Source organism: Apodemus sylvaticus, chromosome 14, assembly GCF_947179515.1.
Source record: "Apodemus sylvaticus chromosome 14, mApoSyl1.1, whole genome shotgun sequence".
Taxonomy (NCBI): domain Eukaryota; kingdom Metazoa; phylum Chordata; class Mammalia; order Rodentia; family Muridae; genus Apodemus; species Apodemus sylvaticus.
The window spans coordinates 31,375,721-31,401,207 of NC_067485.1; the positions used below are offsets into that span (position 1 = coordinate 31,375,721).

Consider the following 25,487-nt stretch of genomic DNA (forward strand, 5'->3'; position numbering starts at 1 on the left):
GGTAGGTTCTCTCCTCTCTCCTTAGTGGATCTTGGGGATCAAACTCAGGTCATCAGGCTTGTTTGCTTTGGTGTTGGTGGCAAGCCCAATTCTTAAATGCATGGTAATTTAGGACAGCTTCCGGGATTTTCCCCACAGTACTGAAACTCATGCCCCTGGACATCAGTACACTATGTGAGAGAGTTTGAGGGACACAGGCAAAAATGGTGGCAAGCCACCTGGATCCAGAGCTGACCCACAAAGGTGATGCCACCCACGATTCCTCAGAGAAACATTCAGTTACGGATCCCAATCTGCAAATGCTGTGCTTGACTGCGAAGGAAGGCCTGCAGGGAACAAGATGGACAGCTCAGGACACACAGCAGACCTGCCGTGGCAGAGTGCTAGATAAACTACAAAGCACACCTTTCCTTGAGCTCAGAGAACTGAGTATGCCTGGCAGATAGCTCACAATCTACACAAGGACTAGCCCATGTGGGGGAACTGAGGCTGGGGGACTGTCTCTATTGTGTCAGAGCAAAGTACAACGCGGTGAAAGGCCAGAAGATCTGCTGTGGTGAGCGTAGGCTACTGGAACAGTACAGACCAAAGCCATCTCCCCTCAGGATGCTGGTGCCCTTGCCATGGGCACCCACCACTGCCACGGGAGAGGTATGGGCCCTAACCTCACCTAGTCTCCTTACAGGCCGCTGGGGTGGGGGTGGGGGGGCATGGAGAGGAGAGCAAATCCTGCTAGCCTCTTAATGTCAAAGAGAAGAGATGGGGTGGGGATGACAAGGCAACAATGTGGAAAAGGTCTACCCACACCCCAAAGCTGAATGTGGAGGTCCTATGCCTGAGAAGGGGCAGACTTTGCTCTCGCTTGTGCCCCTCAATCCCAGTAAGAATGAGTAAAACCAACAGTATACTGACTGCTCCCAGGTGAACCCAAGGCCTAGAGAGAGCAGTGCCCTAAGAGTCAGATACAACAGCACAGTTTGTGGTCGATGACAGACATGGAGATTTCTCTAGTTTTTGCCCTAAGCAAAAAGGCCATCTAGGAAGCTGCAGCTCAAATGTCCAGAGGGCAACCACAGAATACAAGTGAAGTGGCCATGTTGACATGGAAAGCTTGAGTACTCCAAGAGGAAGCACTAACGCCATTATCCTTTCCTGCTTGGGTAAGATGCCCATAATCTAAGAGACATACTCATATCAAGGTCTTAAAAAGACACACTTTGCTGTTAAGGAAGCCAAGAGATGACTCATGTTCTTATTGCACAGGACTTCAACTATAAAAGATGCTAAAAGGTCTTTAGGAAAAGTCAGGATACTAACATGAGCAGATGGAGAATTCCAGCAACAATAAGTGTAAAAAGGGCCAAATACTAAGGGCAGAAATAAAAAGCATCTGGGAGAAAATTGTACCGATGATCGTCTTATCCAGCTGAGACTATTATAAACCAACAGACAGGATGTGCACACTGGTACAATACTGGCATAACTGTTCTGGGGCTGACTTAAGTGCTCCTGGTACTGTAGCTTAGTATACAAGCAAAAAGTCCACACCTTGTACTGCAAACCTGGTTAAAAACCCACAGCTGAGGAGTTCTGACCCTGGGGATGGGGTAATTCACTACTATTGTCTAGCTAAGCCAACAGCGCACCAGTGTCCACAGACAGATGCTGCTCCCAGTCTCAATCAGAGAAAGTTTGCAACGACTCATGGCTGGTCAAGACCCTAATACCATACTGAGACCAAGTGGTGGTTGAATGCTCAGCCCACACAGAGCAGACATTCACGCCACCCCTTGAAGGCTCAGGGAACAACATGGAGGAAGGGTGGAAAGAATGAAGATCTGGAAGGCAGAAGAGTAGTGAAGTGCTATTTTGTGGGCATCACACTGGCATTGCAATCTACACCCTGATTAAAAGCAGTGGGTCACAAAACAGAAGGCATGAATGTGGACAGGGAAATGCGCGTGGGTGGGACGGCTAACAGGCTGGAGGGGGAGAAGAGAAATAAGGGTGTCGGTACCAGAAGCCGCCATGTATTTGTGTATTGAGCATTGATAAATCGGTAAGAACAAAACAAACAAAAACAAAACAATTCATGGGTCAGGGATTAAGGAGGCTTCCCCAGGCTCGTCAGTAAACAACTCCACAAGCTGAAGAAAGACTCAGTAACCAGGACTATGAGAAGTCCAAAGCATTCCTGTTCTCCAATCTTGAAAACAAACAAACAAACAAAAAAAAAAACCAGAATAGAGAATAAAAGGGACTTAAGGAACTCGAAGCAGAATTTAAAACCTTACTTTTAGACAGACATTTCAAATTTGTAAAAAAAAAAAAAAAATCAGTCTCGACTAGAACAGGCCAAAACAGAAGACAGATACTACACAGAGTCTGAGTACCAATTTCCACAGAAACAATGACTCAGAAGATGGAATGGCATTTTAAATTAAAACACAAATATAGAGAAGTAGTAGTAGTAATAATAATAATAATAACAATAACAGATTAAACATGGAGGACTCAACCCCAAGCCCTGCCACAGGTGAAGTCTGCAGCATTAAATGCATATTTTCAAACGGCTGTCATACTTGAAATCACAGGACTTAGGAAGTGGAAGCAGTGATTGAAGGTCAGTCTGGGCTATGACATCTGACCTCAAAATAAAAACTAAAAGCTGCTAGAACTGAGAAATATAACAGCCATCACAGTAAGTCTGTGTGGTGGTTTGAATAAGGACAAATAGTCGAACCCCCCCCCCCCCCCCGGCTCATATATTTGAATGCTTCATCACTAGGGAGTGGATGGTGGTTGAGAAGGACCAGGAGGTGTGGCCTTGTTGGAGGAAGCCTGCCGTTGGGCGTGGAATCTGAGGTTTCAAGGGCCCAATGTCTCTCCACTGCATGGGGATGGCTGTAGAGCTCGCAGCAACCTTTCCAGCACCATGGCTAGCTGCATGCTGCCATTCTCCCCACTGTGTTGATGATGGGCTAAACCTTGAAAACTGTAAGTCAGCCCCAATTAAACATTTTTTAAGAGTTGCCTTGATCAAGGTGTTTCTTTATTGCTATAGAACAGAATCAAGACAGTCAGAAACAGAATTAAGTCTAAATAAAATAAATAAAATGAAAACGCAGAAAATGCTGCTAACAATGAAATTAAGAAACCCCACACAGAAATACCTTTAAGAAATATGACTAAGATAGGTAACTTGCTGAAAAGATAGATAAAGGAGGGAACAGAGGACAGAACTACAAAGATAAGCAAATAGGAACAGTTGGCCAACAACTTAGAAATTAAAAGCAATTCCTAGGCCCACCTTCCACCGGCTGGTGTAGAAATACAAAGTCTGAATGACTGACATCACTGGAAATAGTAATGGCCTTTGAAATCCTTTAGTATACCCAACTAGAACATTACCAAAAACAAAAAGGGGAGTGAAAAAACACGATGAGATCCAGAAAGGGCAGGAGAGACCTCACCAAATGTACCAACATGTACTTCATGGGATTTCCAGAAGAGAGGAAAAGGACACACATGCAACATCGAGAGAAAATGGCCCCAAACGTCCAAAACTAGGCAAAAAATATTAATCTATATATCCAAAGAGCTTACAGCTCCAAGCAAAACAAACCCAAAGAGAATCTCTCAAGACATGCCAACTTGATAAAGCTCAGACAGAACTTTCCTAGCATCGAGAAGGAGACAAAAGTGATTCACCGTTCAAGGGTCCTCTGTAGGTTAGTAGCTCGTCTCTCAATAGAAACCAGAAGACCGAGTGCATGATGGGAACAGCGCTCAAGAAACTGAAGCAGAAACACAGGAAGGCTAACGTGCTAACGAGGACTGAATGAACCAAGAGCTCCACACCGAGTATAATTATCTCTCAACAATATTTAATCATTCCTAGGAAAAATACAAATAGGTTAATTCACCGTGACCGGAAATGCTCTACAAATGAAACTTAAGGAGCATTTTGGGTTGAGATAAAGACACGAGACAGCAACTCAGCCTTCATGAAACAATGAAGACCACTGATAGAGGAGGACCACTTAGGGAACTGTAAAACGCAGGGCAAGTGTATTTTAGTTTGCAGCTCTTCTCAGATCTGATTTAAAAGACATCTAATACAAAGCCATAATTATACATCTGGGCCAGGCATGTAATTTGTATGACAGTAGTTATAGAAGGAGAGAAGGCAGAATGCAGTTATATAGGAACAAAGCTATTTTAAAAAATATTATTGAACTTAAATTGGTGTTAACCCAAAGTAGATTTTTATCAGTTAGCACTTAACTAAAACTTCCAGGGAAGTCAATGAAAATAGCTAAAACTACACAGTACACAAAACAGAATTAAAGCAGTAACACCTGAACATATTTAACATGAAAGAAAGTAATAGAAGAATGGGGACGAAGTGGGAAGACACACGACAACTTCCCCCACACTCAGCCGGTCTCCACGCCAAGGGTGCATGGCAGAGCCTCTTCTTTCTAGGCCACAACCTCCCACAGCTGCACCGTGAATGCTACAGGCTGCTGCAACACAACAGTGAGTGCCTGTCTATAGTGCAGCTAGGAGTTCAGAGCATGTGTCAAGAGTCCAACTCTTGTCTGGCATGTGAAATCCCTGAGCTGTTCCTAACACCACAAATAAATGTGTCCCAAAACACTGAAAAAGCACAATAAAAAATAGGACAGGAGGAGGAGGAGGAAAAAGAGGAGGAAGAGAAGAGGAGGAGGAGGAGGAGGAGGAGGAGGAGGGAACCCACTTCTTCAGGGCACTTAAACATGAATGGAAGTGGCAAAACTAGAAGCTGGTACCAGAAACTGGTACAAAGGCTAGGGATACTCATGTTCTTGTACTTTAGCAGACTTTTATACACTGAACAGCCAGGCCATATTACATGTATAAAACTATTCTTAATCTATAAATTAGTCTTAACTTATTAACATCTTTATAAGGACCCCCGTCTAGATGGTTAACTGTCAACTTGAGTCTCAATTGAGGGATTGCCCACACCGGTGAGACTAGCCTGTGTAATGTCTGTTGAGGGGGATTATCTTGATATTGATGTGGGAGAGACCAGCCCACTGTGGGTGGCGTCATTCCCCGAGCACTGTAGAGAAAGCTAAGTGTGCATGAGTCTGCAAGCTAACGGTGGTTTCAACTGCACTTCCTGGCTGGAGTTTCCTGACTGAAGCAGCATGCTGTGCAGATCAGCAAGTAGGCCTGCGTGAGTTCCCGGCCTGCCTTCCTTCAGCGATGGTCTGTAACTCATGACCTATTTGTTTCTCATAAAGCTTTTAGTCATGGTATGTCACAGCAACAAAGTGAAACCTAGAAAAGGCCTCCGCCATAAAACACAAATTATAAGCAATGGGATTTCTTAAAACCTATTATAAGCAGCGGGACCACTGTCTGAGGCTGTCCTGTGTCAGTGCACAACGAACCTACTTTGAATGGAATGAAAGAGTAGCCTCTCCATTTAAATGGCAATGTGATTAACAACAGGAATGAGAACGCTTTACACCAGTTCAGGCAGAGAACAGAAGAAAGACAAAGCAATGACCAGATTGGAGTTGGAATCGCCGAACCGGAGTCAAGCAGAACAGACCGAGAAGCTGGGAGGAGGCTCAGCGGGAAAACGCTTGCTGTTGTACCAGGACAGTAGTGCAAATCCCTGGACCAACTTAACACCCAGGAGAGTGTGGCAGTCAGTCTGCTTGCAATTCCACGGCAGGGAGGCATTCTGGGAGAAAGCTGGTGAGCCAGGCTAGACTAGACAAGCAAATGCAGGTGCAGGGGAAGTCCAAGAAAAGTTGTGACCAGCGGGAGAAGAGTGGGAAGAGGGAGTGCAGCTCAGCTACAACTCTTGGCTAGTAACTTATGGTGCTTTGAATTTCATTCTCAGACTGTAATATAAACAAACATGGGTGGGAAGGGCAGGGAAGGGAAGGGAAGGGAAGGGAAGGAGGACATTCTGTAACCAACAGTTAATACACAGAGATGTGACAAAATGACATGCCCAAGAAACAACAGAGCCCCAAATGGAGCAAAACCAGATAATGACGGCAGGGAACAGATAACGCAGTACCAGGAACTGAAGACTTCCAAATGGACACATCAGAAAGGAGGAACAGAGTGGAACGGAAGTCTAATGAGAGTCAGACAGACTTAGTGGACCGCCGAGTGAGAACAACCCAGCTCACTAACAGGACACCCCTCCTAGGGCATGTCAAATGCCAGGGCGGAGGACGAGCACAGCCCTATCGTCTGACAGAACACACAGAATGAAATCAGACACCAGCTAACAAAGGACAATTTGGAAAAGATTTCCAAGCTGTTTCTTTCTTTCTTTTTTTTTTTTTTAAGGCAGGGTCTTAGTCTGCAGCTCTGGCCTGCCCTCCCTGGTGCTGGGATCAGGTGTGTGCAACCGCACCAGTCCACCTGAAAAATTCTATAAGTACCAGCCTAAACATCCATGAAGACTATGTAAAACCAGTTAGTTCTTTTGAAAGCTCAACAAAATCGACAAACTTTTACCTAGATGTTGCCAAGAGAAAAAGAGTGTTTATAAATATTACAATTGGGAGTAAGTGAGGTATACCTCACAGAATGAAAGGCCCATTGTGAGAATTCTGGAACAGCTCTTCAGCATAAGGTAATGGGACACTCCTAGGAAGATACAAGCCACCAACACAGTGTAGAACAAACAGGAGATGCCGAATGACATGGGATTACTTTAGTCATCAAAAAAATTCCCAAGAAAAGCCAGGATTACACAGATTCCCAAACACTAAAGACAACACTGGCCGTTCAAATACGCTTAGGAGAAATAGAAAAAGAAACACTTGTATATTTATCCCACGGGGCCAACACTGTTTTGATACCAAAACAAAGACATTGCAAGAAACGCACAGTCTATTACAAATATTACTCATTACGAACACAGATCCAAAATCATCCACAAACCATAGCAAACTGAATGCAGAAGCAGGTTAAAATGATTATATACTTACCTTCAACAACTTTGTCTGTCTTAGGAATGCAAGACTGGCCTAACATACACCAAAAAAAAAGCAGCAATCTTTGTGACCTGCAAACTAAAACCACACAATTATACTAATATTTAATTAGTATAAAAAGTCATTGTGGTTTTCATGCTGTTGAAATTTGCCATGTGATCGGATTACACTCCTAATAAACTCAGTTATGTCATACTTCATTTGACATGTCTTCCTGCTTATGTCTCTTACTCATGACTTATCACTTGTTTATTTTACATGACAGAGATGTTAGACAAATACAAATTAGAGAAATGTTCCTATTTGAGTTCAAAATGGGTCATAAAGCAGCAGAGGTGATGTACAACACAAACCCAGGGATGGCTGGGCCAGCAGGGGAGTGTGGGTCAGGGGAGGAGAGGCTTGACCAAGGGGAGCAGTCAGCGGGCCTATCCGATTACTACTACACGGGAAGCTGGCCGAGACCAGTTGCTCTGCGCTTGGAGCAAGTGAGAAAGGCGGAAAGGTTTCTCAAGTCAGTATGTCACAGGAGGGCCGGAAAACCAAGAAAATAATTCTACATTGTCTCCCTTACAAAACAAGAAACAGAGAACCATTTCTTGGTCAGACAGTGACAATGTGACTATATATATTGATGATTTAGTGAGGAGAGCCAAAGCATTTCCCAAGGCCAAACTTGTAACAAGACAAACAAACAAAAATCAAGGTCACCATTTGGTAGCCCTAATGCCAGTCTCACCTACTATACCCGGGACAGCCATTACACCTTAGAAGTTCTCAACAAAGTGACGGGACGCAGCAAACCCTACCTCACCCACAGCGGGCACAGGTCAGCTGAGTACAGATGGCTGTAAGCCACCACATGGGGACCTGGGCCCTGTGTAAGAGCAACAAGTGCTTTTAGCCTGAGTCACCTCTGCCACCCTGGAGGACATTTGAGAGCCAAACCATACTATACACTCCAAAGACAGGGTTTGGGCAAGTAGCTCTGCGGGCTGAGACCCTCAATCACCCATCACCCTACCTCAGCTTTACGCACCACTTCACAAGGCTCCATATACACTGTCAATGGATTTTCCGTTATGCTAGCAACAATATCATCCTCGTCTTAACTGAATCTCTAGATGCCATCAAGAGACCACAGAGAGGAACTTGGAGCACTGAGGTTTACGTGAGTAAACCCTGGGGTGGTCACACAGTGCTAAGCTGCCTGTGTGTTTCTCAGGACATGCCAGTTAGTGATGCTTGACTGGGTCACTATTATTCTCCAGGGGTGAACCATCTCCAGTTCAGCAGGTAACTCGCTCACTCATATGCATACTGACATGATGCTGGATGTGCGCTTTGCACACGTCTCGGGCCTGGGTATAGTGTCCGTTTTTAATCAACGGTGGGATCCTTTGAAGCTATTCTATTTTTTTTATCCATCTAAACAACAACCACCACCTCACCCCAGGATCCCTGCTGCATCTGATACTTTGAGTTATGACGGAAAACAAAGGAAAACAACCATCATTTTAGATAAAAATGTTCACAGTGAAAAATATGCAATCCAAGACTCTGATGCCATTAACGCCAATGTTGAATCTGTTTTATTTTCTTCTTCTAGAAATGTACACAATAACAACAGGAACAACAAAGCCTCCTGGATCACAGGGCCAGGCTGCACGGGGCATTTTCCCAGCTTTAAGTGTTCTGTGGTGGATTCCTACCCTGCCCTGCCGCCTGCTGGGAACAGGACATTTCTGTACTGTCAGAGCAAGGACAGCCACAACCTCCAACTGCCGCTTGTCTGTAAAGTTGTCATCATTGTTCCGTATATCTGTCCTCAGAGCCCCCACACTGTGCGTGTCCCTTCCAACAATCTCCTCAAACGCAGTGCTGTTCCAAGCACTCTTTGTACACAGGGAGATATTAGACAGACCAAATCAGCACTCACACCTCTTCCCAGTAACAGTACCTCATCTCTACCATGCAGATCCAGCTCTGAGAAAACCCGTGTCCGGTGCCCATGGAGGGAGACTCTTTCACACAGACACACCCAAGCAGGGGTGGCGCTAGCCCTTTGATTAAGTTTGTTTAGGGAAAAAAAAAAATCAACAATTCTGAAGCATTTCTATTTTTGTCTATGAGATTTTAAAAGCTAACTTAAGATATAAATTTTGAGAGAAGACATTTTCATTGAAAGCACCTAATCTCTGAACATTTGAGAACTCTGGTTAGTCCAACTTTCAAGTTAGTTTCAGGCCAACAACTTTAAGACCAAAAGCATGCCTAGCAAGCAGGCAAACAGTTATGTTCCAAAGGCTCTCTCTCAGCTTCTCTCATGGGATAATCTACCATTTTAGGTTACATTACATCTCTGGAAAGAGTGTTTCATTTCTATAATATAGTTCGCTTTAAACTAACACAGTACTTCCAGAGACTTGTTAAAACTAACTTTGTACTTGTAAAATGGAAGCTATAGCTATATGTAATATAGATATATTCTGTATGTATATATGTATGTATGTATGTATGTATGTATGTATGTATATATGTATGTGTGTGTTAGACATGCACGCTGGGGGCACAGCACAGGGGATTACACAGGCTAGGCTTGGAGCCACACCTCCATTTGCCGCAGTGTCCTGTCAGTCCTGACACGCCGTCTCAGAGCTTTGCTCAGCCTATTGGCTGCAGTACTGTGGTCCCTTTCCTTGTGCTTTTTACCTGCCAGCTCCTACCCTTCCTTTCAAGGCTCGCTCCATCAGGGTGACCATACCAAGTCCAAGGCTCTGGCCACCCAACCTTACTTGTTCATAACTGTGAGCCTCTCGCTCTCTTGGGTAAACAGCTCCAATGATTCTCTAGAGACCAGCTGGTAGGGGGAAGGCTCCAGATGCTGCCTCAGGGAAGACCTGGACCTTTCTGTCCTTCCCCAGGGTTGCTCCTTCCATGTGTCTGTCTTCCTCCCTCTTTTCCTGGAAAGAGGCAGACACATGAGTGGGGCCCCCTTCTCTCTAGAGAATTAGTAGGTGTTGGGACCTAGGAAAAATATTAAGTCCTATTGTATAGTTATCCACAATAAGCTTGGACCCAAACCAAGCACCCAACAGCACTTCCTGCACCTATGTGTAAGCAGCCACTGGGATGGACCTCAACAGAAGACATCTGCTCCAATTAAGAAATTATTTGGAATAAGCCTTCCATTTTGAGTCAGGGTCAAGTAAAGTTTAAGTTCCCAAGACCTCCCTGGGAACTGACATCCTTTTTGGCAAGTTACGACAGGAATGTTAGAGACATCCCATTCTGGTAGACAAGTTAGAACATGAATGTTAGACAAGGCAAGTCCCCTGCCACAGCTGAATAGCCCAACCAATGAAATCAGGATAAATGTACAGCAGAGACGTGTTCTTAAGGAACTTTCCCTGCCCCTAAATCCTGTAGGATCTTAACTTGAGGCCATGGTTCAGTCCCCTAATCTGAACCATGACCCTGGCCCATCAGTCCTGAGAAATATGCTTAATAAATTATCCCTGTCTGACTGAAATCGGTGCTTGTAAGGTGATTTCTGGACCCTAACAGTAGGAATAGACAGTATCTTGCCAACAATACTTTCTCTCCTCCAGGGAGTAAGCTGCCAATAGTCCTAAAATCAGAAGAGCTCCATGCAGTCCTTTCCCACAAACACAGTAAAATGGCTTTGGAAATATTTTCTGAACACTACCCAATCATACTATCTAATCAAGTTATCTTTCCACACAGGGCTCTATACCAGTGTGTGTTTAAAATGGTCACTGCAGGGTCACTGCATGCAGTCCATCCATCCATCCATCCATCCATCCATCCATCCATCCCTCACACATTAGCTTCTAAAGAACTTAATCTGGCTAGAAGAGGAAGTAAAGACAATTATCCCCACAGTCTGTCCCTGTGCAGGCAGGCACGGGCTGTCACTGTCTAAATGCTGACCCTACTCAGGGTGGAATTAACATAGAAGGTTCCTGGTGTTCTGCAGCCTAGACAAATAAACAGAGACGCCGGGAAGCTGCACAGCAGTTTAGATCGTAGAGGATACAGAGGCCGGGAGACCAGAGGTGGTTTCCAGAAGGGCCAGCCAGGCAGAGACCAGGGGCATAAGGAGTTAATGAGGTTTAAAAAGGGGGATACTTGCACAAAGGCATGAAGATAGAAGCTTGCCAATATCAAAAGAAGGAAGTCCCCAGGATCCACAGTCCACAGTGTGGAATTCCAGTGCACAAGAAAGTCAGGAGCCTATAGACTCATGACTCCCATCTACAGCAGAGCCCTCTAGTGGCCAGATGATACACCACTTGGAAAAAGGCAATACTGAAATGCCAACTGCTGGCCCCGGGTACTGGTTCTCAGCCTTCTTGATGCTGTCACAGCAGCCCAGAGGCCACACAGGCAGGAGAGCCCAGTGTGTAACTGCTTATTACGCACATGGGAGAATCCCCTGAGAAAGAAAACCCAGGAATGGCCAGAATTATCTTCTGAAAAATTACAGAAAATGTTTAGACCACCCAGTGTGGGAATATCACAAAATCTGATGTAGACAATCTCTTCTTCCCCTAGATAAAACCAAACCACGCCACAACTCAGGGCTATTTTAAATTCCCATTCTTCACTTGTCTGAAGCTGAGGCAACTGAGGAACTTTGAAAATAGCTTCCTGTAACTATAAAGCCTTTTGTCCCAAGTAAGCCTTTTTTTTTGGGGGGGGGGGGGTGTCTAGTTGTCTAGTTGTCTAGTTTAAGACACGGGAAAGGAGAAACCTGTTTTCTAATTTCAGCTTCCAGTCCACAGAACAGTGTGGCTCAGATCTTGATGTGCAATGTGGTCCTCTGTAGCTATCACACTGCAGTCGCCAGACAGACACACAGACACAGCAGCAGCCTGTGGAGCCTGGTAATTAAGCAACGTGATCTTCCTTATCAAGTAGAGAACGCTCACCATTCTATTTTCACAGCATTTGCTACAAAACCAAAATGGCATTTAACTTTTTAGAGGCAATATCAACTATGGAAGCAAGTACCACGCTTCGATGGAAATGCCTGCCAGAGAAGAGAACACCACAGATACAGTGCTATCAAGGGAGGGATACATCACTCAGGCACCAGCAAGACGAAAAATACTCTGTCTAGTTCATTATGAGTGCCAGGCAACAATGCGTATTATATCCAATAAAAGTCACAGCAGCCATCCTTGGGATTGGTATGCTCCTTAGCAGACAGCCCCCCCTTACTAATACAGTAATTAATTAAAACCACAGACACCCGCCTCAGAAACCATGCCATCTTACTATGTAATTTTTAGATTTTACTAAGACTAAGTCATTTTCTTTCTAGGCTTCAATCATTACAGCAACAAAGGAATTTCCATGGACTGGAACTAATGATGTAAATGGACTATAAAAATAGCCTGGGGGGGTCACAGAGACGGCTCAGTGGTGAGGACCACTTACTGCTCTTCTAGAGGATGTGAGTTCCATCCAGAGCGCCCACCAAACCACAAGCTCCAGGGGATCTAACATCGTTTGTTGACCTCCTCAGGCAACCTCACAGACTTAAACTTAAAAAAAAAAAAGACTAATAGTCTAATTTCTGTTAGTATAATGAAATACCTGGGAATAGATAATAACTTTGCAAAGAAGATCTCTTAGGTCATCAAGTGCCTGGTGACCTGATGAGGACCTCATGGCAAGAACACGAAGAGGATAGGGATGTATTCAGACAGACAGACCTAGACACACCCACAACATAGACATTCAGACACACACAGATACACACACCATGGTCTTGCTGGCATACCACAATGCTTATCTTTCAGGGGCGGTCCCATACCTTCTACATCTCCATTCTAAAGACTAAGCTTCCAGAAAACCCAGCCTTTACAGCAGCAGAGTAAAGCTGTATCTAAACCACAGCACACAGATGTAAAATCTAAGCCCAGGGTGCCTTAGGCACGAGCAGCAGTCCTGGGGAAGCACGTCGTTCCTACAGAGATCCTCTGAAGCTAACTCCAATGATTTCATCAACCCAGTACAGATTCTCACTCTGCACAGGCGGCTTTCCTGGCATAATACTGAAAAGCAAACTTTACAGGGCTCCCCCTTGATTAGTAAAGACTAACACAGCAATTTTGTTTCCCACACGGTTCTAAACACATAGGTCAACCCTCTAAAGTATTAACCATGCCACTTCAGAAGAAGTGTGGCCTCTTTGATGACAGAACGTTTTCTAAAATTGGAAGCGTTACAGTCCAGGTGTGTGTCACAAGAACAGAGCTGGGCTTCATGAGAAGGGTGTTGATCTGAATGTTCAAGCCTGACCCTGACAGGCGGGGTAACCAAGTGGTGCCTCTAGGAAAGCAAGGTCTGCTTTGTGGGCCATACACTTTTACTAGTTCAGGCGTGGTGAAGAGCACTGGCTGGCTTACGGGGCAGCAGCCTATCATTTGCCAGGTTCAGTGAGTCTGTACAATCATCATTTCACTCCCGTGCTACCAGGTCTACTTACCAATCAGGATCTGAATATGCTGGGCAGGGAGGGCAACCAGGCCGCCCTTTAATGGAGGCCATATGGAGGGCGTACAACACCTTCTCTCCATCTCCAGGGGACCTAATGTCTCCGTCTGGTCTGTGGTCACCCATACATGCGGCACACTTTGGGGCAGGTGACTCTTGGGGTTTTATCTGTGTGTCTGTGTGTGTGTTTGTCTGTGTGGGGGGCAGATGGACAATGGTCCCTACTATGTACGGGAAAGGGGATTCTTTTGTGTCAGGAAGAGATCTTGGCATTGTACGAAACCATGTGACTATTGAACTGTGAGCTTAGCAACCCACAACACAAAGCTAACATAACAGTGTGTTTGGTAATGGAGTTAAAGACTCAAAGCAACGATGTGGTAAAGCAAGAGGTGCGGCTGGGGACGCAGACTCTGACAGGGCCTATGTTGCAGATTCCACACTGAGGTGTTGATCATCTGCAGAGCAGTCAGAGCAACCCCCAGACTGCAAGAAAAAAGCCAGCCATGGTAGCTGCTTCCAGAAGTGGAGAGGAGGGTTCAAGGTAGAGTCTTGAAGGAAAAGGGCTAAGGGAACAAGAAGCTTGCTAACGAGACAATGGCAGGGGATAGTTAAGGGATGTCAACTTAAAACCTGGTTTTTATTTCTCAAAAAAAAATGGAGACAGTATCACCTTTAGGGTGGACACTGGAGTTGTAGAAGGAGAAATAGACTACGGCTTGGCTTTGGGCAGTGGCACTGGTGTCTTACGGCCTGGCCTCCTCTTCAGTAAAAGAGCAGCCAGTCACCAACAGTGCAGCGATGGCACTATAATGCTATAACGAGTGCAGCGACAAGAGCCTACAATGCTGCAAAATGTTGGAATAGTAGACAAAGGGCTAGCTCAAGTCAAAAGTCAGGAGGGGACAGGTACCACATCTCAGGCTTTGGTCAGGAAGTGGGATCCCTGGAGCACTGTGGGAGGAGCACTCCATCCCAGAGGGACATGAGAAGAGCAGGTAGAAGGTTTGGAGGAGGGCAGAGAGCATGAGAACACTCACGAAGGTGAGTAGCAAGACACCAGATGCAAGCTTAGCAGCTTTAGAAACACGATGGTTCCGAACACAGAGGTTGCGGCTTCGACTGGGAGGCAGGCGATAAGCCAGCTCAGGAAGAGAAAATGAGTACACCCAGGGTGAGGGGCTGGGGCTCGCGCTGGAGGCTAAGCTCTGGGGTGAATAACTCTAGTGGGGTCTACAGAGGGCCCGGCAAGCTGCTGCCTAGGTATGCCCGTAGAGCACGACACGATCCGTCGGTGCAGACGTACAGGCGCCTGCAAACACCTCGAGATCTCTCACCACAGACACCTGTCAAATGATTTCCTGCACATCTTCTCAGAAGACAGGCAGTAACGATGGAAGAGTAGTGATAAAACGCCTCTAACCACTTATGCATGCACACAGAAACATCTGGTACACACTACAACCAGGTGTGAACAACCGGACTAAAGATGGCGGAGCATCTCAAACCACCAAGAGGTTTTCCATGCTGACTACACAGCCCCACCACTCTATAGTGCCAATAGATTTTATGCATCCTTCTGGATCTTTCTCCGAGTCTTTCCTGCAGAGATCCAGCTTAACCTGATGGCAGCCATGTTGGGGCTCCTCTAACTCTGGTCTGCTCTCTACATAGTCCCCAGCACATCAGAAACAAACCCTCAAGAGCAGTGTGTGGGGCTTCATGAACAGACTTTGATACCAAGTGTATGAGGAAGGTGCGTATTGTCTTTGGTATCAATATTAACCAGGCACACACCGACGTGAGCAAAACCACTTTCTCCCTGACTGGCATAAAAGGCCTCCTCTGATTCCAATGGCAGGGACCACCTGTCCTTGTTATCACTTGGGATATCTGGGAATCCCTATAGCTCAGCCCTTGGGGTGACCCTTGATCTACAGCTCTCCTTTTTGGGATTCAGCATGCATTTTGCTAGCAGCAGCCAGTTCTTTTACACCAGAGCCATTTCCAATCACCAGGTTCTCATCCAGTCCTTCAACTCAAGTATGGAGACACTTTAAGATAACTCTACCCACAGCTAAACAATGTTGGGGATTTATTCTCTAGTATCTTCCGTCCAGGGATTCCTGACACTATATTTAAATAGTCTTTATGTATGGATGAGGCTGGTGTATACAAGGTAGGAAGTAAACTCAGAGTACACCCTCTACAGGTAGGACAAGAACAGTCCCCATGGATTCAAATACAGCAAATGGCCTACAAGGAGCACAGCCCAGGGCACAGCTATATTGGGAAGGCTAGGCTGTGAGAGTCAGCAGGTTAAACACTGAAACATGATGCAACTAGAAAGTATTACTCAAATGATTAATTTCTAACCTCATGATAATCCCGCCCTCTGGAAAGTACTGTATTTAAATGGACTTGGTGGTTTTAGTTGTGTCAAGACTAGTCAGTGCTATGGTTTAGGTTTGCCCTGTTTCCTGCTCTAGATGACTTCTTTAGAAACCACCTGTTAGACCAGACAACTTACACGAAGTTAGTTGGTTCTTTGGAGCTCTGCGGGAAGAAACTTCTTGGCTGGCCTACTTCAAGCTCAGGGCACCAACCACGAGGAAGAAAGGCCAGCTGAGGCGTGGCAGCTCCCCCAGCCCTGTGTCCAGCTGTGCTCAACCTGATTACATGGCCAACACATGCCATTTCCATTGGCTTGTTTTGAATATTTAAAATAATTTGAGCCGAACGAGGGGAATAAAAGACGTAAGCCTTGACTACTGTAACACCTACAGGTAGCACGAATTATGCTTAGGAAAACTTGCCTGTCACTTGACAGAGCAGAGAGAAGTCAGTCAAGTCACCTTCTTTTTCACACTTGGTCTCACTTGTAACAAGGGGATAGCCTGAGCTAGGAAGCACAATGCTGGAGGAATTTAAGCAGGACAACAGCAACAGGGTAGCATGCTGGACAGCTGGGGATACAGTCAACCTAGACAGATGCCAGAGGACGACTGCAGATGCTGAAGATGGCCGACGAAAATGGCAAGACAATAGACTGAAACAGACTTGAGCACAGGTGTTTAGCTCTCACAGTCTAAGAGTAAATAAAGCATCAAAAAAAAAAATCACTATACACAAAGTTAACTTGAAAATATACCCAGCTTTAGTTCCCTGTACCATGCAAAATTCAAGAGGCACAAACTAGAGTTTCTTTTTACATTTGAGCTAAAGAAAGGCAAATTTCTTTTAAATTATACTTTATGAAACTTCAAAATTAGATGAAGACCCTTTGGTATATTCAAAACTGGGAAGGAACCAGCTCATTAACGCAAATGAATCTAAAGGTTTTCTGTCCCATACCCTGTCAAAGAAGAGCCAGGAGCAACCACACCCTCCGCTCAGCATGACGGTTCCAGCACACAGAGGAGACCCCATGGCTCCTGAGGATGGCACAGACGTTCCTGAGATCACATCTCAAACTGTTACCCACCAATAGGAAAAAACAGGCGAGGAATACAAAGCGAAGAACAGAAAAACAGAAAAGATTCCCAAACTTTTCCGGTTTTAAGATCCAAGTCCCGAGATGGCGTTTTCTGCATCCCCTGGCGGATTCTGTGACGTACATTAAAGTGCCCATAAGAACAGGTAAATGAGCAGTCACAGTCTCGACAGCCTTTTCAGACAGCATTTTGGCAGCATCTATCAAATTCCTCAATTAATTACGGCCCCACCGCTTATAGCAGCAAACTGCCAACTCAGAGACGGCAGAAGGATGTGCCTGCACACATGTGTATGCAATTATATCAAACCATGGCCTTAAGAAAAGGGTGTGCAGGCCCTTCTTACACTGGTCTAGCAACTTCCACTACTAAGACACTCAACTGTTAAGACTTCTGAAGAAATACTTGGAGTGGAAATGAGGGAAGTCCTTTAAGACGCATGCTAATAATGTTTATAGTAAACAGTTCTGTGACTCAGCGGTTAAGGGCATTGGCTGCTCTTTTAGCGAACCCAGGTTTGGCTCCTAGTGCTCCCTTGGCAGCTCACAACTATCTGTAAATTCCAGTTCTAGAGAATTGAGTGCCCTCTCTGACCTTGAAGGACACCAAGCACACACATGGAGAGCATCCATAAACGCAGGCAAATATCTTCCCCCTACACACAAATATAATAACATTAAAAACTTTAAAAGTTCACATCTGGCCAGTTTCCAGACTGGCAACAAGGGCACTGAAGTTGGCTCATTGGGTTTTCCCAATGAAGAGCCTGCTCACGAGTGGGTTGCGAGAACCATGAACAAGCACTCCCTCCGCACAGCATGCCGGCTCCTTGGGAAAGCACCGCTCTGAAGATATCATAACACACTCACAGGACAGGAAGGAAAAATGCTCCCAAGGAGCCTGTTTCCCTGTGGAGGAGAGGGTGTTCGATCGGCAGTCAGGCCTGGCAAGCCACCTGCGCTGTGCGAGATGAGAATATTTTCCCTGCTCTCAAACGTGAATCCAGAGTTAGTGTTCCTACTGTGCCTTGCTTGCCCTTTATCAAAAAGCACCTCATCACTGGAGAGATGGAACCCAGACAAGTCTGCTCAAGGAAACCTTTCCTCACAGTCTGACTCTGCCTGTCTGTCTACCCACACCTTGCCACCATACTTCCATCTGTCTACTTCCTCATTCCTGTGGCACTTGCATAAAAATAGTTAAATGGCCTATATACCTTTCATTCAGTTCACTTGTCACATAGACGCAATTAAGAGTGTGGGGAAATGGCAGGGCGTGGTGGCGCACACCTGTAATCCCAGCACTTGGGAGGCAGAGGCAGGCGGATTTCTGTGTTCGAGGCCACTACAGAGTGAGTTCCAGGACAGCCAGGGCTACACAGAGAAACCTTGTCTCAAAAAACCAAAAAACAAAAATCAAAAAACAAACAAACAAACAAAAAAGAGTGTAGGGAAATGTAACTAGTTCAGTTAGCCTAACATACATAGGAGAGAAAAAGAGATTTCAAAAGGGAGATTTAATACTTCAATAAAACTACACCAAAATTCTTTGGGAAGAGACTACATTAAATATAACTTCAAATAAGAATTTAGAGAAAAATCAAGGAAACCAAAGCACAGGAATATGTACTCAAAAATGTTCATGTGTATGTTATTGGTCAAGTGTAAAGCAATCCAAACTATATGAAATAGAGATACAATCTTTTTCAAGAATCAGCCCCCCATTTACACTCGAAGGCTTTCACTCCTCCAAGTAACAAATGGAATTGCCCACCCTGTGTATGCACACGCATGTTACAGACCAAGCCCAGTGCAGCAAATGCTCTACCAGTGAGATATACTCAAGCATCTTTCCCCCAGAATCTTAGTTACACTCCGCAGATTGGCAAATACCTGCATAATTATAAGTTTTCAAACAAAGTGATTACACTTGCATACTCTGAAAACTTCTTAGGGATAACCAAATTTATATAATAAGTAGAGCTGTTACTAGAATTTGAAAGTACACTAAGCTTATCACAACGAACAAAGGACCTTTCCTGTCGCTGAGCATCACAAATCCTGCATCAACTGTCACGAGGTAGGGGTTTTCAAGTAGTTGCTCACTGGGATTTAACTTTTAAAACCTTTCTCAGTGTTGAGTAGGGGCTGGCAGGAAGCACAGGGACATAAAAGTTACAGAGGAGGCTCTAACAAATGGTTTCCACTAACAAATGTCCATCGGGTTCAGATGTGCATACGTGCATGTGTACGTGTGTGCATGTGTGTGTGTGTGTGGGGGGGGGATGGAGGTCAGGACAATCTTGGACAGACAGACAGACAGACAGACAGACACACAGAGTACCGGGGGCACAAGCATGTGTGGAGGCTAGTCTGGGATGGTGGTCCTGCCCTTCCACATTGCTTGACACAGGCTCTGTTATTTTTTGCTGATGCACCAGGCTAGCTGGCCTGCATGAGCTAACATGCACTCACACTGTGTGCCTGGCCTTTGTATAAGTTCTGGAGATTCAAACTTAGGTCCTCACACTTGCACGGCACACATTTTCACCCAGTAAACCAGTGAACCCACTCCCCAGCCCGCCACCCGATCTTTTGAAGCAAGCTTTTGCTTCACTAAATCTGGCACTCAACTAATTTCAGCATTGAGATTCATGTGGCACCACACCTAGCTTTTACCTGAGTGACAGGATAAAATCTCAGGTCTTCATGCACGTGCATAAAGCTACATCTTTATCTTTCATTTTGTAAATCCAATTTATCGTTACTATATGTATCTGTGTGTTTGCTTGCTCGTCAGTATGTACACCATTTTTTTTTTCTGGTCCAGAAAAGCCAGAGAAAAGGGTATCTGAATTCACGAAATTGGAATTACAGACACGTGTGAGCCACCCGATGTGGGTGCTGGGAACTGAACAGTCCTCTGGAGGGACAGCAAGTGCTCTTAGCCACCGAGTCATACTCCAGCTCTCCACCAATCAAATGTTTACACATAAGCTCGTGTAAGTCCTCTCCTTCCCTTTTCCTGGCCTTATACTGTAGTACTCTATGGCTCTGAACTTACTATGTAGCCCAGGCTAGCATAAAATTCATAGCAATCCTCCTGCCTCAGCCTCTTGGATGCTGAGATTATGGGCCTGTGCCACTCTCCCTGCTCACCGCACTACTTCTCAAGTAAACATTTCCTTGTAGTCCCAGGGGTTGCTGCTGGGCGCAGGTCTTCTCACTTCATCTCCCCACTTCGGAGCCTATGGGACTAGAGGGCAGCGGTTAACCTAAAACTTACACTTCCTTGGAGTAGGATGCAGGCCACAAGCCCACATCCTTGGCAAGATAAAGGCAGGCAAGCTACGGCTTTCCAGTCAATGGAAGGGTTTACTTCTGGTTTTATTTATCCATTTTTTTGTAAAGTTTGTTGGCAACATTGTCTCATATTCCCTACTTGTGATATGAGATGATACCTGAATTTGTGACCAGAAAAGTTATGATAACAGCTTTTAAAAGCAATTACTTCCTTTGTAAAATTAATTCAATTCAAGAAATGATCTTTGATCTCCTGGTGGAAGAGTATGAAAACGACTTACCTACAGTTATGAGAGAAGCTGTACATCTACCTTTTAAGTCTTTGTTTTTATCTCAAAATAGCTAAAAGCTGAATATGCTTATTCTATAAGAGTATTAGTGCATTAAAATGACCCAAAGCATTCACTGTGATTCAGATACTCTAATCTGTTTTCAGTGGTAAATACAGCCCTTAAACATATGATTAATGTTTTGAACAGAAAGATAGTTCATTTCCCAATGATTCTACCAGTATCTGCTTCAATTAGTTTTAGAAAAACAAATGTATCCTTACACAGCTCTAAAATGAATCTGGAAAGTAAAAACAACTGCTTAAAAAAAAAAAACAAAAAACTATGCATGTGGACCAACAGTTGAGCAGAGCTTCAGTCTTGTGTCTCATCACTGAGAAGAGAAAATGTGTTGAAGGCCTGTCCAAATTCTCTCCTAGGCCAGAAAGGCCTCTTCAAGTCCTTAACTCCAGTCCGTGGCAGGCCAGGTTCTAACCACAGTCTTTCCCCTGTCCCCACTGGCTTCCATGCTAGTGTAGTGGAAAAGCCTCTTTCTGCTTTTCAAGACTCAGGAGGGAGTACTGGTCTACCTGAGTCTTGTTTTGCCGCTCTTGTATCTGACTTGTTCAGAAAGGACTTGCCAGTGGTACTCATTCTTATAAATCTGCAAGTCTAGACTCGACATAGGCTGGAAGGGATCAGTCCCCATTATCCTAAAAATATCAAGTGGCTTCTATTCATCCCCTCAGTGTAGACTGTTCTCAGTGGTATTCCAGCACAGGGCTGACCAACAAGCATGATCTGTGAAGAAGACGGAGGCTGGGATGTAACAGTCCTGGGGCATATTTCACACCGACCCACCGAGCTCTAAGCAGAATTAGAAGCTGAAGCTCTAAGGCTTATACAACCTTTGGAGCAGTGTACCAACTTTTTAAAAGTGGGAGCATGATACCTGGAGCCAGTGCTCTCCTTACACAGGAATCTGAGGCTCTGGCTGAGGGCGGGTTTTGCAAATTGTGGAAACGTAAGAGGAACACAGTTTATGCCATGGCACACGAGGGAGCAAGAGAAAGGTAGTGTTGACATGGGAATCTACCAAAGCTGGCCTTCTGGGCTAGGGTAACAAACCTGAGGTCTTACCTTTGCTGAGTCCAAGGTTTGAATGTCATATGTTTGCTCCACGAACAAAACACAGAAACTACTGAGAATGATAAAGGAGGGTTGCAGGCCTTCAGGTCTACTTGAAAGTTAAATATAAATGCCTAGAAATGGTGCCTTCCTGCTGCAGGGACCAGTAAACTTTAAGCCACTGAGACACTGTCAGGACTCAGCTATCCTGAGGCAGACACAAGCACATGGATGGTCCATTCGCAGATGAATACAAGTGTTCTTTCTAGTCAGACTTTACACAGACACACAATTTTACTCTGTTCTACTTTCACATGAATAGACTTCTTGGCTTCTAAGTCATCGGGGAAAAAAAGAGAAGCAAGCACTCATTCTTAGCTCATATGCCGTACAAAACCAGGTGGTGAGCGGGGCCTGCCTCACAGGCTGTCCTTTGCCAACCACTGCACTAGTGTTTGCCTTATGTCCATAGCTGATCATCAATACAGACATAGAGGCCTAACAACTGGTAGAGGTACCGGTGGGGAGAACGAGGAGATGAATGGAGACATTTGTTTTGATTCCTTCTGTGCCTGAGGCCCTTTCTACGTACTTTCACTTTCTCTGGACTTGGGAAACGGAGCCCACTAGCAGATGATTAACAGTCTTCTCCACCTCTCAGTGTCTATGACCCTCATGGCTGTGGAATGTCATCTTTCTCAAAAGTGAACACCTATCCCACATGAGGCTGATCTGCAATCAGCAGTGCAGGATCTTGTATCTGGGAAATGGTGGCGAGACATCAGATTTCAGGTAACAGCTAACTGAGGTACCCTGAGGGTCAAGGCCAAGAAGAAAGCTTGCTGCACATATCACAGCAGGATGGCTACTGTGACTCTTACCTGTGGAGCTAAGTAGCTCCCTCGAGCCGGGGACACTACCTATGAGGCTCGAGCTGGGAGTGCAGAGAGCATTGCAAGAGAGCCAGGAAGGGAGGGGAGGGGCCAGGAAGGGAGGGGAGGGGTCAGGAGCCAGAGGCTCGGGAGGCAGACCTGTCATGGCGCTCGCACAGGTTGGGGCAGGGCCCAAGGGTACCCAGAAGTGTTCCTGCTACTTAAGGAAGCGAGACAGCTCACTAGCTTGGTCAGGGGTGAATTTTATGAATGAAAAAGATGGGAGGTGTCAAAAGGCAGGAGAGCTATGGAAAGCTACAAGCTACAACAGGGCTAGCTTCTGGGGCTGGGACTCAATACTACAGCGCCCGCACGGTTAGCACGAGGCTCTGGGCTTCACTGGCAGAGACGGAATCAAATCTGAGAAAGCCGCAGCAAGAAGACAGGATCGAGACGTAAAGGACGAGCATGCCGGTGGGCTCTGAATGAGAAAGAGGAAAAATCCTTCCTAACAGGTAAGCATTAAGGTGTGATGTGCAAAAGGAAGGGCCCCTGGAAGGCCTTCTCAGGAGATGGGCAGCTCATGGCTGTGGGGAAGCAAGGAGATGGAGACTGACAGCACCGTGCTGAGCGAGCTCCTACTCACCAACAAGATGTGACAGAGGTGACCAGCTGTACATCAAGAAACAGACCAAACTCCTAAAGACGCCCTCCACCGGAAGCACTTCTGGTGATTCACGTGGGCAAGCAAAATGAAGGGTATGGTGTCTACATCTATGCTGGCCACGTGAGAAACCGCAGGGAGGGTCTTAACGAAGCCGTGGGAAGGGATGTAGACGGCGTCATAAAACTTGCTATGAAAATACCACCAGATTGTTTAAGAAGAGACCCTGGGCAGGGTAGTGCAGAGTGTGGCACAGCTATGGGGGCAAGGAGCTGATTTTCGATGAGGAACAAAGGCTTTAAGGAAAGCAAGACGTTGTTAAGACCTCCCAAAGGCCCGGGAGATAACTATGTGACCCCCCCCATCCCTCCCCACCCCCAGGAGGATTTGAGGACCCTTCTAGAGGGTCCTCCAGGATCACTCACTGCCCAGCATGTGGACAGCCCATCATACCACACCTGGACACTCACCTTTTCCATTCACAGCTAAGCCCGTGGCCATAGCAGCAGTCACGGGGCCAGAAACCTGAGGCACTAGTGGATGGATTCGGGGCCTGCTCCCCATCCTGGCTCGTTCTGCACCAGGGCCCAGCAAAGCCCCGGTAGGCTTCTCTGCAGTCACCTCTGGGGCTACAGTGTCCTCGGCACCCTGATCCACAGGGTCCAGCTTCTCGGGGCTCTCCCCCTGGAAGCCGTCAACCGAGGTCCTGCCCTTAACGGGGCTCTTAGGCACGAGGATCTTGATCCCTGACTTGGCGAGGTCCATGTTCTTGCGGTTTGCAAGAGATGGAGCTGTGTTTTTCCTGAACTTCTGGCTGGTAGCCAACAGCTGGCTGGTTTTGGACTCATGATCTTTGCCTACCACAAGTGCTTTGGGGTTGGTCTTGGCGAGGGCGCTGTGGGTGGACCTGGAGATCTGCTTCCGGGCATTGCTGGGGGAGGCTCTGCTGGCACGGGCCAGGCTACTTTCCTTTTGCCTCTCGGTGTGGCGCCGGTTGAAGTCATGGATGTATTCCTCACAGTTCACCAGGTGCTGCTCCGGCTCCCACGTGTCATCCTCGCTGTCGTAGCCTTTCCACCGCACCAGATACTCTGTCTTCCCTTTCTTGTTTTTCCTTTTGTCAACAATACTTTCCACCTATGTGTGAGAGAAAGGTTAGAGACAAACCTCATTACTCAAAAGCTACAAGATTAACAAGGAAACATTCGTTAGCACCACCGACACCATCACCACCTCCACCACCATCATTACCAGCACAGTTGATCTTTCCTTTCCTGCCCTAGTCAGAAAAGAAAATGGCAATGGAGTAGGTTGGGGTTTTTGCGACTCCCTTGTAATGAGCTCAAACTACATGCTTACATTTTATACTTAACATGTATGAATAGTATATGCAAATCAAAATGTTAAGTGGCATCCTGTTAACATGAATTTTTATGATGTTAATATTAGTCAAAAAAATTAAACTACATATATAACAAAACAAACAGAAATGATACAGCCATCCAAAAGTCAGGGCTCAGGAGGAAGACTTGTCATGTCAAGGCCAACCAGCGCTGTAACAGAAGAACCCTGTCTTAAAACATCAGTTGTGTTTTAACCACAAGAAATATTGTAATTTTAGAAATGTATCTTCATTTTCAGTATAAACTGGAAATACACTTGCTGCTACAAAGCCAAAACTATATCCATGGATGCACATGAGGTAGCTAGTTTCTTTATGATTCAGAGGGGCTATTTTATTTTGACCCTCGGTGCCCCTGCCTGAGTTGGTTCTAATGATCACAGCTGGGGCAGTGTCAACCATCTGAAGCCTGTGCTGGCCATTCTTAAGTGACCAGCAGCAAGCAATAAGCTATGAACAGCAAGAGCCTTCTGTGTGGTGTGCAGCTGGCTCAACCAAAGGAATGTGAGGATCTGGGAAATGTGACTTGGAAGTAACCAGCAAGGCATGTCTCGGACAGTCAGGCTATTTCCCCTCAAATCTCAGTTTTAAAATGAACCACCGTCAGGCAGGTGGGAGCTAGTCTACGCAGCTGGCAACACAGAGAGCTCTGCAAAGAACTGACCTGTGCCTTCTCGTGGGGAGCCTTTCAAAAATCCATTTCATGGCAGCTGCTGTTTAAAGGTTTTACATGCGCAGGGGAAAGGGATTATGTCTTAAAGGAAAACTATGTTTAATGATGTTTTGCTCCTGTTTCTACCCCAAAGCAT

The 25,487-nt window shown here is 45.7% G+C and overlaps 1 protein-coding gene across 3 annotated transcripts in view; it reads right to left on the minus strand.

Annotated features, from left to right (window-relative positions):
• Positions 1 to 25,487, minus strand: part of Cdyl (chromodomain Y like) — a 136,865-nt gene that overhangs the window by 33,127 nt on the left and 78,251 nt on the right. For 2 of the 3 annotated variants that reach the window (XM_052156707.1, XM_052156708.1), the window contains one exon: positions 23,747 to 24,413. The exons of the other annotated variant lie outside the window; for it this stretch is intronic. In XM_052156707.1, the coding sequence (XP_052012667.1) occupies positions 23,747 to 24,413 (667 nt within the window). The remainder of the gene's footprint in view (positions 1 to 23,746; positions 24,414 to 25,487) is intronic. 3 annotated transcript variants of the gene reach the window in all.